Consider the following 14546-nt stretch of genomic DNA (forward strand, 5'->3'; position numbering starts at 1 on the left):
ACCCCTGCTCTAATGGAACTGATGCTTGCTTCGAGCCAGCACTCCCAAATTCCCCTAGAAAGAGAATCAGAGCAAGTGTAAAAATACATAAATGCAGCAAATAATTAACATGACACGTCTGTCATTTAAAAAAAAGAAAATCACCACAATGCTACTAGATGTAATTGTCAGAAATGCTGAAATAGTAAGTGTGTATTTTACAATATAATTCATAATTTTAGTTGGCCCAAGCTTGATGGGATACTTATTGAAATCAAATGAAGCATTGCTTGAATGTGAATTTCTTTTATTAGTGCACTGTCTACTGAGGGAAAAGCTATAGAAAACTATTAACAAAATACAGTCTTCTTTCCAACTTGAGATGATAATTGTGTATTGTCTGATGACAAATATAAAATTCCTGTTCTGACAGCCTCTTGCTGAGCATTAAATGTATTTTGTGCATTATTTCTAGATATGCCTGTACTTCCATCCGGTCAAGCCTGACCATCAGCCATAAAGCAGAAACTGGAACAAGCATGAGGCACAAGCTGATAAGGGTTCTAAAGCTAAAGTGCAAAAGCATTTTCCTTGATTTAATGGTAAGTTCTTTAAGGTAGAAGGATCCATGAAACATCCTGTTTTTGTCAGCCATGCACCTAAATATTCACAGAAATATGATTAGCGTTAACAAAAATGTATTTGCTGTATGTACTATATTCCCCTCTAAATCCCAACTAGGTCTTCAATCTCGATTTCCACTGTTGTTTTTTGGTGGGCTTTATTGTTATTTTTTTACACACTTAAAGAAATCGATTGCCTTATAATCTTCCCAGCTAAATGCCACACATTCTTATATTCATGATGTATGTTATAAAAGTAAATCCATCTATTAGAATAGTTTGTCAAAAGGTTTTTCATAATTATGTCTGTTAACTAAATGTGTGTCTCTGTAGTTCTATGTTGTATTGGACTAACAAAATGAGTTCAAGTGTGGCTTTAAGCACGATGATGTCCCTTTTCCTAATATCTGAACCATTACACATTTGCTGAAAGGACCTTTGCAGACTTGAATATTTTTTTTAGACTATAATTGCACTGCTGTTAGTCCAAGAAAATATACCACTACACATTCACTTCTCACCACCTAAGGAGCAGGAGCTCCCCAGCGATGCGGCAGGCTGCAGGAGCAGCCTCCCCCCCCTTGCACAGAATCCAGGACGCAGAGGTGGGCCACGGGCATATTACCAGCTGCTGTGTGCCCCTCATGCAAAATCCGCATTTTTTCATTTTAAAATCTTGAAAGCGCTACGAGAAGCCCTCCCTCTACATCCATCGCGGCATCCAGATTCCTTCTGTGCTGTAGCGCCCATTCTGCATGTTATTGCCAAATTCACCATTGGAACACACGAGGTGCTCCAAATTCCAATATGGCCGCCGCCACCAAGGCACCGTGTCTTCTCCCCTGCCTGCCTCCCCATAGCTCCTAGCTGCGACCTGATTGCCAGGCAGCATTCGAAATCCGTCACAATTCGCCGGCAGGCGAGAGAGCTGGCGCTAGGCGATGCCCTTATGCTCAAATTGGTGCAACTTCATCACGCTTCCATTGCCCTTCCTGCCCATCAACCAGCGCTACGTGCCCATTCGCAATGCAAGGTAAACCTGCCACCTGCACTACCACTAACTTGCACTATTGACTTTGGAATACTCTGTGACTCTACCCACTTGCGATGCTCGCCTGTGGCGCCGACCCACAGACAGTGTGACATGTAAATCAGCCACTCTACTCTCGGCAGTGTCCTAACACTGCACGCCCATATTCCAATCTGCTGTACTGTTGTACTCTGCTTTACCCATTTATGCTTATTGTGCAATGCCCAGTATGATGCGACACACTCCTTGAACTATACATGCATACGCTATGCTGCCCCTTACCTGTTATGCCTATATTTGATACTAACCTCAGGTTATCTGTTCAGCCTAACTTTGTTGTGCCTCACATTAAAATTGTTATTGTTTGCCCACATTTGCCACGTGCCTAGCACATCTGTTTAGCCCAATTTGATCCTGCCAGTTCATGCCTTATAGATTAGCGCGTAGACCACATCTGATTTGTGTTGTCCCCTATGGTCGCTAACTGACCACATCTGATCTGTGTTGGCCCCTATGGTCGCTAATAGACCACACTTGATCTGTGTTGTCCCCCATGGTCGCTAACCGACCACATCTGTTCTGTGTTAGCCCCTATGGTTGCTAATAGACCACATGTGATCTGTGTTGGCCCCTATGGTCGCTAATAGACCACATTTGTTCTGTGTCGGCCCGTATGGTCGCTAAAAGACCACATCTGATCTGTGTTGGCCCCCATGGTCGCTAACTGACCCCATCTGATCTGTGTTGTCCCCCATGGTCGCTAACTGACCACATCTGATCTGTGTTGTCCCCCATGGTCGCTAACTGACCACATCTGATCTGTGTTGGCCCCTATGGTCGCTAACCAACCACATCTGATCTGTGTTGGCCCCTATGGTCGCTAACTGACCACATCTGATCTGTGTTGACCCCTATGGTCGCTAAAAGACCACATTTGTTCTGTGTTGGCCCCCATGGTCGCTAATAGACCACATCTGATCTGTGTTGGCCCCTATGGTCGCTAATAGACCACACCTGATCTGTGTTGTCCCCTGTGGTCGCTGTATCTTGCAATGCCTTTTCCCAGCCTCCTAGTCATACTTTAGCATCTGCACTTATTGCCATTGTCACACCTGTCCCATTCAGGAGATCCAATCCTGTCCTTGCCAACTAGTTCACAGGTACCCCATTCGAGCAGCTAGAACCTCGATCATGCACGTCAGTGTGCGCCCTCTACTGCACTACATCCTAGCCACACACGTTGCCCTAATCGTTCAACTACCCAAGGCAACCACCCCTACCCTTGAGGTCGATAATTTGGCCTGCCCAAACCCACACCACCCAGCTTCACCTACCATGACTATGACCCCCATAACGAGCCCCTCAGCAACTACCGCAGGCGTTCACCACCCGAGCAACCAGATTAACCAATACCTCAATGACCCAGCTCTCTGGCTAGAACACTTTGCCAGGAAACCCACTCCTAACGAACCCTGCCCTCTCATTCTCAGGAATAAGAGACTAGGCACCAGATTCCGCATTCGTCTTTCCCGCACTAACTCCACTAAGCAAGCCCCACACACTCCACCTTCGCCCACCGCTACCTGCAAAGCCAAGACCACAGGGGTTGAATTGCCTGTGTTCAAGGGCGCCCTTATCAATGCCAGATCGCTCACAGCACATGTTCTTGACATAGCCGACCTTATCACCACTGCTGACCTTGACTTCATTGCCATATCCGAAACCTGGCGACATGCCGCATCTGGCCCGTCTCTGGCCCTGGCCTTACCGCCTGACTATGGCATCACGCGCTGCGACCGCTCCTCTGCACAAACTAGAGGTGGCGGCGTGGCCTTCATCCATAAAAATTCCCTTGACCTAAGAGTGGTAGCCGATTCCAAACTCGAATCAGCTGAACTGCTGTCAATCAAAATAGCACTAACACCCAACCAAACGGCCACCTTATCTACAGGCCACCAGGCCCGGCACCCACCTTTGTCAGTGAAATATCCACTCTACTCCTAGACAAAACGAAAAACAACTCACAATCATCATAGGCGACCTTAATCTAGGTTGTGGCGACCCTAAAGATCTTGTAGCAACTGATCTGGAGAATGCTCTCATAGACCTAGGCCTCACCTTGTACATCCAAGAACCAACCCATATCAAAGGCAGGACCATCGATTGGTTAGCCGGCTCCAACTGCAACATCCAGGTCCTCAACAACTCCCCATGCTTATGGTCCGACCATCACATCATAACGTATAACATTGAAGCTACCCCGTGAGCCCCAACGCCAATAGCCCCAGCAGTCCCCACCCGCAATAAAAAAAATATAACAAAGGAACAACTCCTCCCTCTGTTACTCCCTTCCCTTAATGTGGCAACTAACTCATGTGCTGATCCCACCTCCCTAGCAGACACCTATAACTAAACTATGCTCATGGCTAGTGACACTATAGCACCAATCAAACATAGGAAGGCCAAACCGCGAGCACATCTTAACTCATGGTTCACTCCTCCGCTAAGAATACTCCGCAAAGCTAAACGCTGTGCGGAAAATCGATGGAAAAGCCACCCATCTGATGAACACAAAGATGGCTTCCTCCTCGCCTCCCTTACTTATAAAGATGCCATCATCACTGCTAAAAAAGAATCGCTTAACAACCGTATCCTGCAAGCCGACTCTAACTCCATGGAACTTTTTAGAATCCTAAAAGAGCTCGAAACCCCAGTCTCCCCTCCAGACACATGCACGAAAGACAGCAATTGGTGTGCTAACATTCAAGCAGCACTACTAAACAAAATCTCTATGCTTCAATCCAAAATGAAAGAAAAGCAGGACAGCCTGAAGCGTGACAACCGCTCACTCTCCCCTACCAGGCCCACCCCTTCCAACACTGCTATCACTAAACCCTTCACCTTCTCACCGCTCACTGTCACTGAGGTAGAAAACATTATCCTGAGGATTAAACCGTCTAACTGCCAAGGTGACCCGTGCCCAGCTCCTATCATTAAGGATTCTGCCCATGATTTAGCTCCATTCATTACAGACTTCATCAACTCCTCCTTTAAAACAGGCATTGTCCTGGACAACCTTAAGGACGCCTGGGTGATCCCGCTACTAAAAAAACCTTCTCTAGACCCAAGTATACCCACAAACTTCCGACCTATTGCTACAGTACCATTTCTGCTTAAGATACTGGACCGCACAGCTTACCTGCAGATCCAAAACTACCTTGAATCAAACAATCCGTTAGGTCTACGACAATCCGGATTTCAGCCCAGACATGGGACCGAAACTGCTCTATTCGACCTAAAAACTCAGATTGAAGTACTAAAGGATAATGGCAAACTAGCAATGCTATTACTCCTCGACCTCTCCGCCGCATTTGATTTGGTTAACCACCAAATCCTTTGCAGGCACCTCCACTCTGCTGCCAACTTCTCACCATCTGCTGCAGCCTGGATCAAATCCTTCTTGAGCAACAGATCCATGAGGGTCTTTGCACCCTCCGCAGCTGCGGATCCTTCCCCTATTCACTGCGGCGTACCTCAGGGTTCTTGCGTGTCACCGACACTTTACAATATCTTTACGAAACCACTCTTTGATGTGCTTGACTATCTGGGTGTCTCCTACACCAATTATGCGGACGACACCCAGATACTCATTCCCATCTGAGGTGATTATCTGACTGACACCAAGGCCCTCAATGACATCTACCTGGTCATCCAAGCTTGGATGGCCCAGCACCAGCTATGTCTGAACGACGATAAGACGGAGCTCCTTATCTTGGGTACCCATCAACGCCTGAGCAAACTCGAGCCATCTTATCAGTCGTTCACCATAGACGGCAATACCATACGTGTCTCGAAAGACACCAAAACATTAGGCTTTTACCTAGACTCGACCCTATCCCTATCGAGACAAACAAATGCAGTTAGGTCTGCCTCTGCCTACACGTGCAAACTCATTTCAGCCTGCAGACCATTTCTCACTACCCCCAACAGTGTCACACTAGCCAGAACACTTATCATGGCAAAAACTGATTACTGCAGTGCTCTTTACTTAGGCACCAGCCAAGAGAACCTCTCCAAACTCCAAACTACCCAGAACAATGCCATTCGAGCGGCCCTGAACATCCCTCGCAACCACCACATCTCAGAAGCCAGAACCAGCCTAAAGTGGCTACCGGTGAAGCAGAGAATCTCCATAAAAACTCTTGCCCTCACGCACAAATGCCTAGCCAACAAGGCCCCGATCTATCTCTGTAGTCGGCTTTCGCGCCACTCTACTGCCCGACCCCTAAGAACTGCTCAGACTCACTGCCTACCTATCCCCAGGTTTAAGCTTCAGGAAGCGGGAGGCACCAGCTTCCCTGTCCTAGCCTCTAAACTTTGGAACACCCTCCCTGCTACTATCAGAGCCGAAGACTCCTTCAACACCTTCAAGACTAAAACCAAATCTTGGCTCTTTGACCAGCATTAAGACATGCTTGACATCTCTGTCTTACTTACCCTGGCGCGCCTCCCCTGACTCCATTTCCGGCCTGCTACTTTTGCTAACGTTTTTGTTCACACTAGGATACTTCCTCAGTTAATCCTAAGTGCATTGTAACCTATGTAATATATGTAATTAGTATGATTGTTATTTGCTGGTATTATTTAAATTTTGTAATGTAATCTCCTTGCCTGTATGTTTTTCCTTGCAACCGTTGTACAAATTGCGCCCTGATGCCCCCGGTCCTGATGGACTGCGCGTTATAAATAAACAAATACAAATACTCAACATGCACAATTATTTAAAATGATGTCAACTGGGAATGAGAACAGGTTCATGTACATTTTCCAATAATAGTAGTACCTTGATTTTAGTACAGTTTATGCTATCACACATTTTAAGTATTTGTGACGCTGTCAAGAGCTTGTTTTTTAATCAATATCCGGATAGGAAAACCTCAGTGTGACAGGGTTCAGTACTGTGCCCTCTAGGTTGCATGTACTGCTCTGTAGCGCGTGTTGACCAACTGAACTACCTTATTGAAAAAAACATTTTATAACATGCAATTGTGCAGGGATAATATCCTCATCGAGCCGGCATACATTTCGGATGGCTGGCCTGTTAATGGGATCATTCTTACAGGTTAATTAATTGTTTTTGTCTGCTTTGTAGTAGACAGAGTATTACATGTCTCCTAAACATGGGGTCTTTCCTATGTATTTATTTTGGAATATTTTGCAAACCTCCTTGTACAGGTTTTATAGGATTTCAGGCTGTCTAACAATTGCAAGTCTTCTTTGTTGAATGTTCATTCATGACTAACTGTGATTTGGTTGCATTTCAAATATCATTACAGGTGAACAGCCTTCGAACAGTTTTTATAAATATCTACAAGATATTTTTGCTGCAGGCTTACAGGTACGTTTGAGCTAATCATTGTATGTGAGGGAAATGTGTGTTGGAATTGCACAGAATTCTTACGAAGTTAATCATGAGGCTGATGTTCAGCTATTCAAGAGAAGCTATAATTTGTGAAGAACTATGATGAAAATGTTAACTCTTGCTGATGGGGATTCTGGGTTTTTTCGTGACGGGTGAGAGTTGATAACAATGTTTTAAACTACTTTTAAATGGTTCTTTGTCCTTTTTCTCCAATTCTTCTATGTCAGATGTGGCGTGTCTCACAAAATGGATACAACAGATCAATCAACACATAGGAATAGATCTGCGCTGTGAGGAAGGTTTTTAGTTTTGCTACGTTCCTCCTTTGCCATCACTGGAAGCCCCAGGATATCAACATTTTTTTATTTTTTATTGGTTTATACAAAACCTTTAAAAAGAACATGACAACAAAACCACAAAAAAACAAAAAGAAATTACAAAAGTAAGCAGTTTTGTGAAAACGTAACACACAGAAGAACATATCTCGATGACAAATAATAATTTCTAAAATGTTGACTTAGTAAGTTCTTTGTCAATGGTTTCCAAGAGAAAGGTCAGAGGATACATCAATTTTTTGTTAGCTTCAGTAAAACGTTCCTCCCACCATTCTTCCGTTGTTAGGTATGGTCTATTTGCAACAATTGGGCCAAAAAGTAAATTTCTTTTAGATGAGAAAGCTTTGCACATAAGAATCAGATGTTTAATGTTCTCTTCGTGGTGATCACAGAATGAATCTACATTTTGGGTTCAGCTTCTCATATTTAGGCCATATCATAATCACTTCCTTGGTCTTAAATTGGTTTAGCCTAAATTTCATAAGCAGCATTCTTTTTCGCTTGTTTGAACATCTTTCAAGTTATTTATTTATTGTATTATATGCTTTTCCTTCTAAAGGAACATTTTTCATAAGCAAGTATTTTGCTCTATGAATGCCAGTGCTTATCTAGTCTTGTTCCCACAGGTTTTTTTTTTACAGTATCAGGATTTTTATGAAGAGTATATTTTTCACTGTTTAGATCTTTTAGTATTTGATGACCTTGGGTTATCCATGCTGCCAGGAAAGAATTTGATACTTTGTTAGTATATTCATGCAGGATTTTCAGCTGAGAAGCCCCATCTGGCAGAATAATTTGCGGAAGATTGACAGAGTATTCCATATAACTTTTGCATTAATGGAAATTAATCCGAGTTCGTATCGGACTACTGCAGTCGGTATGCCTTTGGCCACATTCAAAATCCTTGTCCAAAAAATATTCTTAAGAGTGTCCCACAAGGCGGCCGACATCCTAAGGCAGTTTCTGCACCAAGAATTAGAGTTGGAACAGCTTTTTGGTTATAAAACTTAATTGTTGGAATCAAGGATATCTACTTTCTGTCCGGATCCTGACTGCTTTATTTAGGTTTGCCAGGCCCTTTTTCCTCACTAAGATGGTTTTTGCATTTCATTTGGGGTGCACTCGTCAGTCTCTATAGCTACCAGTGCAGAAACTGTGTCTCCCTTTGTGTTTCACCTTCATCTTTGCACTGTATCAGAAGCCATCTTCAGTGGTGTGCTGTAGGAACACAGTTATTTTTGCGTGAACAGACTGATGGCTGTGAACCATGTTTTATCTTTTCCTGGGGCACAGAATTTGCTCTAGCACCTTGGAGCGTCTTTTTTGCTAGATGGAATTACAATAATAGATCTTAGACCAAATAATCTGACAGACTCAAAGAGTATGGCAAAGTACTACTTTATTCTCAGTTCAATAAAGCCGGGTCAACTGGTAGACACCGGACTGATGCTTGCACATTCACAACCAAGTTTGATTACATGGAGCTCTTATACCCCAATATGCGTCATCTTTGACATATAAGGATCAGTGCTTAATTTGCTACCCCTTGTCTGTAGGGCATACCTTGAGCTACCTCTAAACACATAGTACTGATTATAGTGGAGAGAACATCAGTGGATTGGCTCCTGCAACATTGTATGTTAGATTGTTCCCCAACCCCACTGATTGGTTGGCATTCTATCCCAACCTTGGACTTTTAGCTCCTTAGCAGCATGTACGTGAAACGAAACCTAGATGTTTGAAGCCCGTCAGACTACTCCCCATTCTCCGAATTAGACCATAATCTCTCATCTGCAGTCTATCAGCCAAAGTCTTCTATTTGTAGTTGACCTTGTGCGTGCTCACTGTCCTGGAACTTTCAAGGGAGTGTGAGCACACCACTATCTTAGCTTAAGGCCTCGGTTTTTGCCTTCTGAGTCACATGTGAAGAGACCACGAATGTGTCCATTTCATCCTTCCATTACTGCTATTTGATTCAATTCATGCAATACTTTGTTGCTCCTCTTGGCCTCTAGAGACTTGCTCTCTCTATCTCATATGAACTTTATACACTTTTAATAGACCAACAGTTTGGCTCTTATAGATGTTCTCGTCTTCTTCCATCTATTGAAGAATGTACCAAATTCGGAGCTTATCCATGTACTCGCTTTGTGCTCTCAGCTTATTCTTTGAAAATAACATTGTTTACTTGAGGCTAACCTTGATTCATCGTCGGCTCTACACACTAAACTATTTTCATGCGTCTCCTGATTGTTACATACCTTCAGCTATCCCTCCGCAAATACCTCCCCTCTCGAGCTCTTTTCTCCTCTACCTCTAACTCCCTCAGGGTTAGTCGTTTTTCAAAGAAACGAGCTGGGGGTAGATCTCTATCTTCGGCTGGGGCCTCCCTCTGGAACAGCCTCCCTACCACTCTAAAACTTGAGGAGAACCATCTCCGGTTCCGGAAGCACCTCAAAACCTTCCTCTTTGCTTCTGCCTTCGCTCCCCTTCTCCCCTGCTGATCTGCTCTCCTTGGCACTGTGCACCTGGCCACCCTCTGTCCCCTGGGCCCAGGTACCTGCTCACCCTGCCACCTTCCTGCACTGCCTCGTGGCCACCCCTTGCACTGGGGACTGTATCTGTACCCATACAGCCCCCCCCCCATTTTTCTTCTTTTTCTGCACTTATTCAGATTTACCCAGTCTGCTGCCTTAAACACAGCACTTGCCACTTGCTGGCTGCACTACCACAGTTTGCCTCAATTTTCTATTTATTTTATTTATCTGCGCTCCTCGGCTTCTGCACTTTCCACTCTCCCCTTTCCATGCACTTTTTCCCTTTCCCCTTTTCCCTTTCCCATGCACTTGCGCGTTCTCAATGTCACTGGGCCTAGTAAGATCGTTTTTATGTTGTGCTGTGTTCTCCCTTGTTCCCCTCCCTTGCCTAGTCGCGCTCTGAAACACTTGTGTACGAGCGCGATACAAATAAAATATATCAAATAAAAAATAAATATCATATCATATCATTACAGCCTCAGCCTGTCTCTGAGGTAGCTTGGTTATGTTCAAGGTGAGCAAGCGTCCATTTTCATAATATGGCTGTGCTTGCCACGTTATATATTCCTCTATAGCAAGCTTCTTTACGTTGTCTTTCTACCTTGCGTTACTGCGTATTTACAGTACTCTTACGTCCCGTCCCTCCATACTGCATCAGCGTCCATCCTAGGGATGGGAGATGGAACCTTTATCACCAGAAAAAATGTTCTTCCCCTCTAAAGACCTTGAAGACCTTTGTCAAGCACAGATCAAGGTCCAAGGTAGGGCCGCTTTTTTCCCATCGCACCCCGCAAGGGAGACTCCTTTCCTAGGAAACGCCCAAGTGGGAGTGGCTGTTCAGGTTCTTACACCAGCGCAGATACCGAGGCTCATCCAGCTACCGGCCGCCAGGCCGAGGGGTTGCTAGATCGTTCCGGAGACAGCCCTGAGGGACCGCAAGGTTCTTTTACCTGGTGTCCACCCGAGGGGCTACGCCCTACTAGTGGACAAATGTCTGAGGGGGCGCATGTATGCAGCATTACTGGCGATTCAGCCGAGGGCACTACACCTACCAGGTCTCGTCCTGAGGTGCAGGGAAAGGTCTCAAAATCCACTGCCAAGAGTCCAGGAAGAGGCCGGTCCCAATGGGCCAGGCACCACGACGCAGTCACGTGGCACGCAGCTCGACAAAATGTCCGCCTTGCTAGACAAGATGGTCGCTTGTCCGACACGGACCCCATTGGGGAGCAGGTAGGAGATTGCGTGTCCAGTTGGGACTGGTCTTCACCAAGTACGTGGTCTACTGCTTATCCTTCTACGTCGCAGGGCAGATACTCCCTGCAACTAGCCAGGCAGAATACGCACAGACCCCAGCAGCCGCCCGCTACTCAGTCAATACCACCTGCCACCCCACCAGCCTGCGAGGACAGGCTGTTTGAAATGTTCCTCATGCTGATGAGGTCCCCTGAGATGGCCTCCATCCTTCGGGATGTGATCAGGGACATGCTACCTCCAGTCCCTCTGCCAGCACCCATTCCTCCTATGGCTCCGGTGCCTCAGGACCCTGTGCAGCCCAGCTGCCCACGCTGGGTCCTTCGATGCCGGCTCACCTGCCTCCTACACTTCAGGCGGTTCCACACCAGCTGCCTCCGGGTCCGGTCTCCACACCCCAGCCTACGGCTCCCAGCACTTCCCTACTGGCGCCAGACCAGTCGGACACCCTGGTGGACACCAATGAGGAGGAGGAACCCGACACACCATCGTCTGCCGAGGCCTGTCATGATCGACTTGCAGGTTTGGCTGAATACTTGGGGCTTCCGCAACCCGAGGTTGAACAACCTGAGGCGGGGGTCCTGGCCAAAGTCTTCAATCTACGCCTGTGACCAGAATAGGGATTCCGATGCAGAAGGACGTTGTCGCCTTGGCCATAAAGGAATGGCTGAAACCCCATTCAGCGCAGCCCACCAACGGATGCCTCAACGCCAAGTACAGGCAGTTGTAGGGGGATACACTCTTGTTGACGGTACACCATTTACCGCACTCCTTGGTGATTGCCCCGGCTTCCATATACTTAAAGCCTCACTCTTCAGCAGCCACCTCGGCTCTGCTAGACAAGGAGGAGAAGATCTTGGAGGCGTATGGAAATGAGATCTATTCCAACGCTTCTCTGCACCTTCGTCAGGCTAATGCGGAGCCATGCTTGCAGCCCTTAATCAGAGGCTTTGGGAGGAAATAGCTGACTTCCTTCTGGAACTTCTGGTACAGTCAGGCACACTTCCAGGCGGGGCTGGCAGAAGCAAAGATGGTGGTTCAAGACATCATGGAGTCCACAGTGGCGCATATTGACACCTCCGGCTGGGCCAACTGCATTGCCACAGGCATGAGAAGGACTGCTTGGCTCCAGGCTACCAAGTTCAACTCGCACGGCCAGGAGCGCATATTGGACCTTCCATTCAAGGGTAGCGACCTCTTTCATTTCACCACTGATGAAAAACTGGATAAGAAGAAGAACAGTTCCCAGACTGCAAAACCCTTATCCATCCTTACTAAGCCCACGCCCAAGACCTACAGTCAAACACACCAGCGTTCCGACAAGGTTCAGGACTTCGGCGGTTTCCGGGGCTTCCAAGAATGTAAATCCAGACAGCCGGACCGCTCTGCCTTAAACAGCACAAGGCATGGAATAAGGGCTTTTTTCAGCCCGCCCGCCTCTGCCTCAGAGGGAGAAAATGCATGACACTCCCCTCCGGGTCTATGTGTCTCCAGTGGGGGTGCAGGCTTGCCTTCCACACACACAATTGGCGCGCAAAGTTCTCAGATCCCGGCATCCTATCAGTAGTGTCCACGGGGTACCGCCTACTGGTTCCTCCCACTCCTCTCTCTCGTCCCCTCTGCTCCCACAGATTGGGACAGCAACTCTGTTGGCGGAAATTCAATTGCTTGTAGAGAGCCAGGCAGTGGAAGAAGTCCCAGCCTCCCAGCGGGGTACGGGCTTCTACTCTGGAATTTTTGCCATACACAAGAAGAACCAGGCGGGCCTGAGAGTTGTTTTGGACCTTTCCACCCTGAACCTTTCCTTCCTGCTTCAAAAGTTCAAGATGGTTACCCCAGCGCTTATTGCAGAGACACTGTGCTGAGACTAGATGAGCTCCCCGGATCTGAAGGACGCTTCGCCAGCATGGGGTCCATCATGGATTGACATGCTCATGAATAGCTGGGAACCCTCAGTAAAAGAAAAAACTGTTTGTTTCGTTTCCAAACTGTCTTTCTCCTATAAACAAATCACTGAGCTCTGGGTCATACTGCCCCCAGCCAATGAAAGCCCCTCCTTTGGCAGCCATCTTCAGATTTTTACAGCACGTTCAAGGGTTTCACTCTTTGAGCTTTCTGCGTTTCTTCGCGTTTTTTGCTAGGAAAACTTTTTTCGGTTCAATTGAGCCCTTGGGCTCCATTATTTACCCTTCTGATTAACGGGGACCTGTTTTTCAGATTATTTTATCGCCCCTCAAGGGTAGGAATCGTTGAGTGTTCTTCTTGGAAGCTTCCAGAAATCTTCAGGCCTACACTGCGCCAGATCATGTCGCAGGAGAAGGACAGAGCTTCCCTCTTCAAGCTGTGCACAAGCTGCAGTTTGTGGAATGTTTTTTCGGATGATGAGCATTTCCAGTGCCTGTACTGTCTACACCCGGCGCATAAAGAAGAAGAAGATGTGAGATCTCCCGTGGCTTCACCAAGTGCACAATGAAGGATTGACCCGTCCGGTTGGTGGTGTTGCTCAAGATCAGGGCCTCTACCCCGGGTGATTCACAGGGGCATTCCTCTTCCATATCTCGCCAACCTTCCAGCCAACCTGAGTGGGCTTCTAAGTCCTTTGAAGGCGCTCCATCCATGGGGGCCCAACACAAGGCCAAGCACTGCAAGTCTGCTTTCGTCTGGGTCACTGCGCAAGCGGGTCCCGTAACGGTCAGGGCTCGTTCATCGTCTACATCGGCCTCGATCTCCAGCAACTGCTCCAGCTCTTCATCCAAGAGGAAGTCAGCTACCCCAGGGAAGGTGCGGGAGACACCGGAGAACGCCAAACAGGGAAGATTGTCCGAACCCCCCATGAAGGAGAAGGCCAAACAGGACAAGTCTGAGCTGCGCGTGAAGGAGAAGGCCAAGATGGCCGACCTGCCTGTGAGGCCCAGGTGATCCAGGCCAAATTATCCTCCTCGATCGAGATGGTTGTGGAAGGCAAAAGGGGCGGACTCTGTGCAGAGTGCCCCAGCGAGGTGAGTCTTCATTCAAGCCGATAGAAAAGACTCTGGAGAAGAGGATGCCAGATCTTAGCCCAGGACCGACCTCTCAGGACCCGAAGAAGGGGGAGGGGTGGAGAAGAACTCCAGAGCACGAACATTTCTTCATTCGACGCTGAGGAGGTGCTTTCCATCCACACCATCCAGGACGATTGCAACGTCGCAGGGATGCCCGGCGGCGACAACATCGATACTGTCGAACAACATGGGCTCTGGGCCCAGCGACCCTGTCTCCCAGGTTCCCCCGAGAGACTTATCGCAGGATATCATCTGGACACTCCACACGCTGGTATCACAGCTTCGCCAACACCAGCGGCCCCACCGGTGACCGAGTTGACACCACTTG

General features: G+C 47.2%; 1 protein-coding gene across 1 annotated transcript in view; it reads left to right on the top strand.

Moving 5' to 3' along the window:
- The window catches only part of TERT (telomerase reverse transcriptase), a 679541-nt gene that overhangs the window by 485229 nt on the left and 179766 nt on the right, over window positions 1–14546 (top strand). The window contains exons 12-13 of the mRNA XM_069613652.1: window positions 455–581; window positions 6969–7030. Of these exons, the coding sequence (XP_069469753.1) occupies window positions 455–581; window positions 6969–7030 (189 nt within the window). The remainder of the gene's footprint in view (window positions 1–454; window positions 582–6968; window positions 7031–14546) is intronic.

This window comes from Ambystoma mexicanum, chromosome 5p, assembly GCF_040938575.1.
Source record: "Ambystoma mexicanum isolate Mex_15411 chromosome 5p, UKY_AmexF1_1, whole genome shotgun sequence".
Taxonomy (NCBI): Eukaryota; Metazoa; Chordata; class Amphibia; order Caudata; family Ambystomatidae; genus Ambystoma; species Ambystoma mexicanum.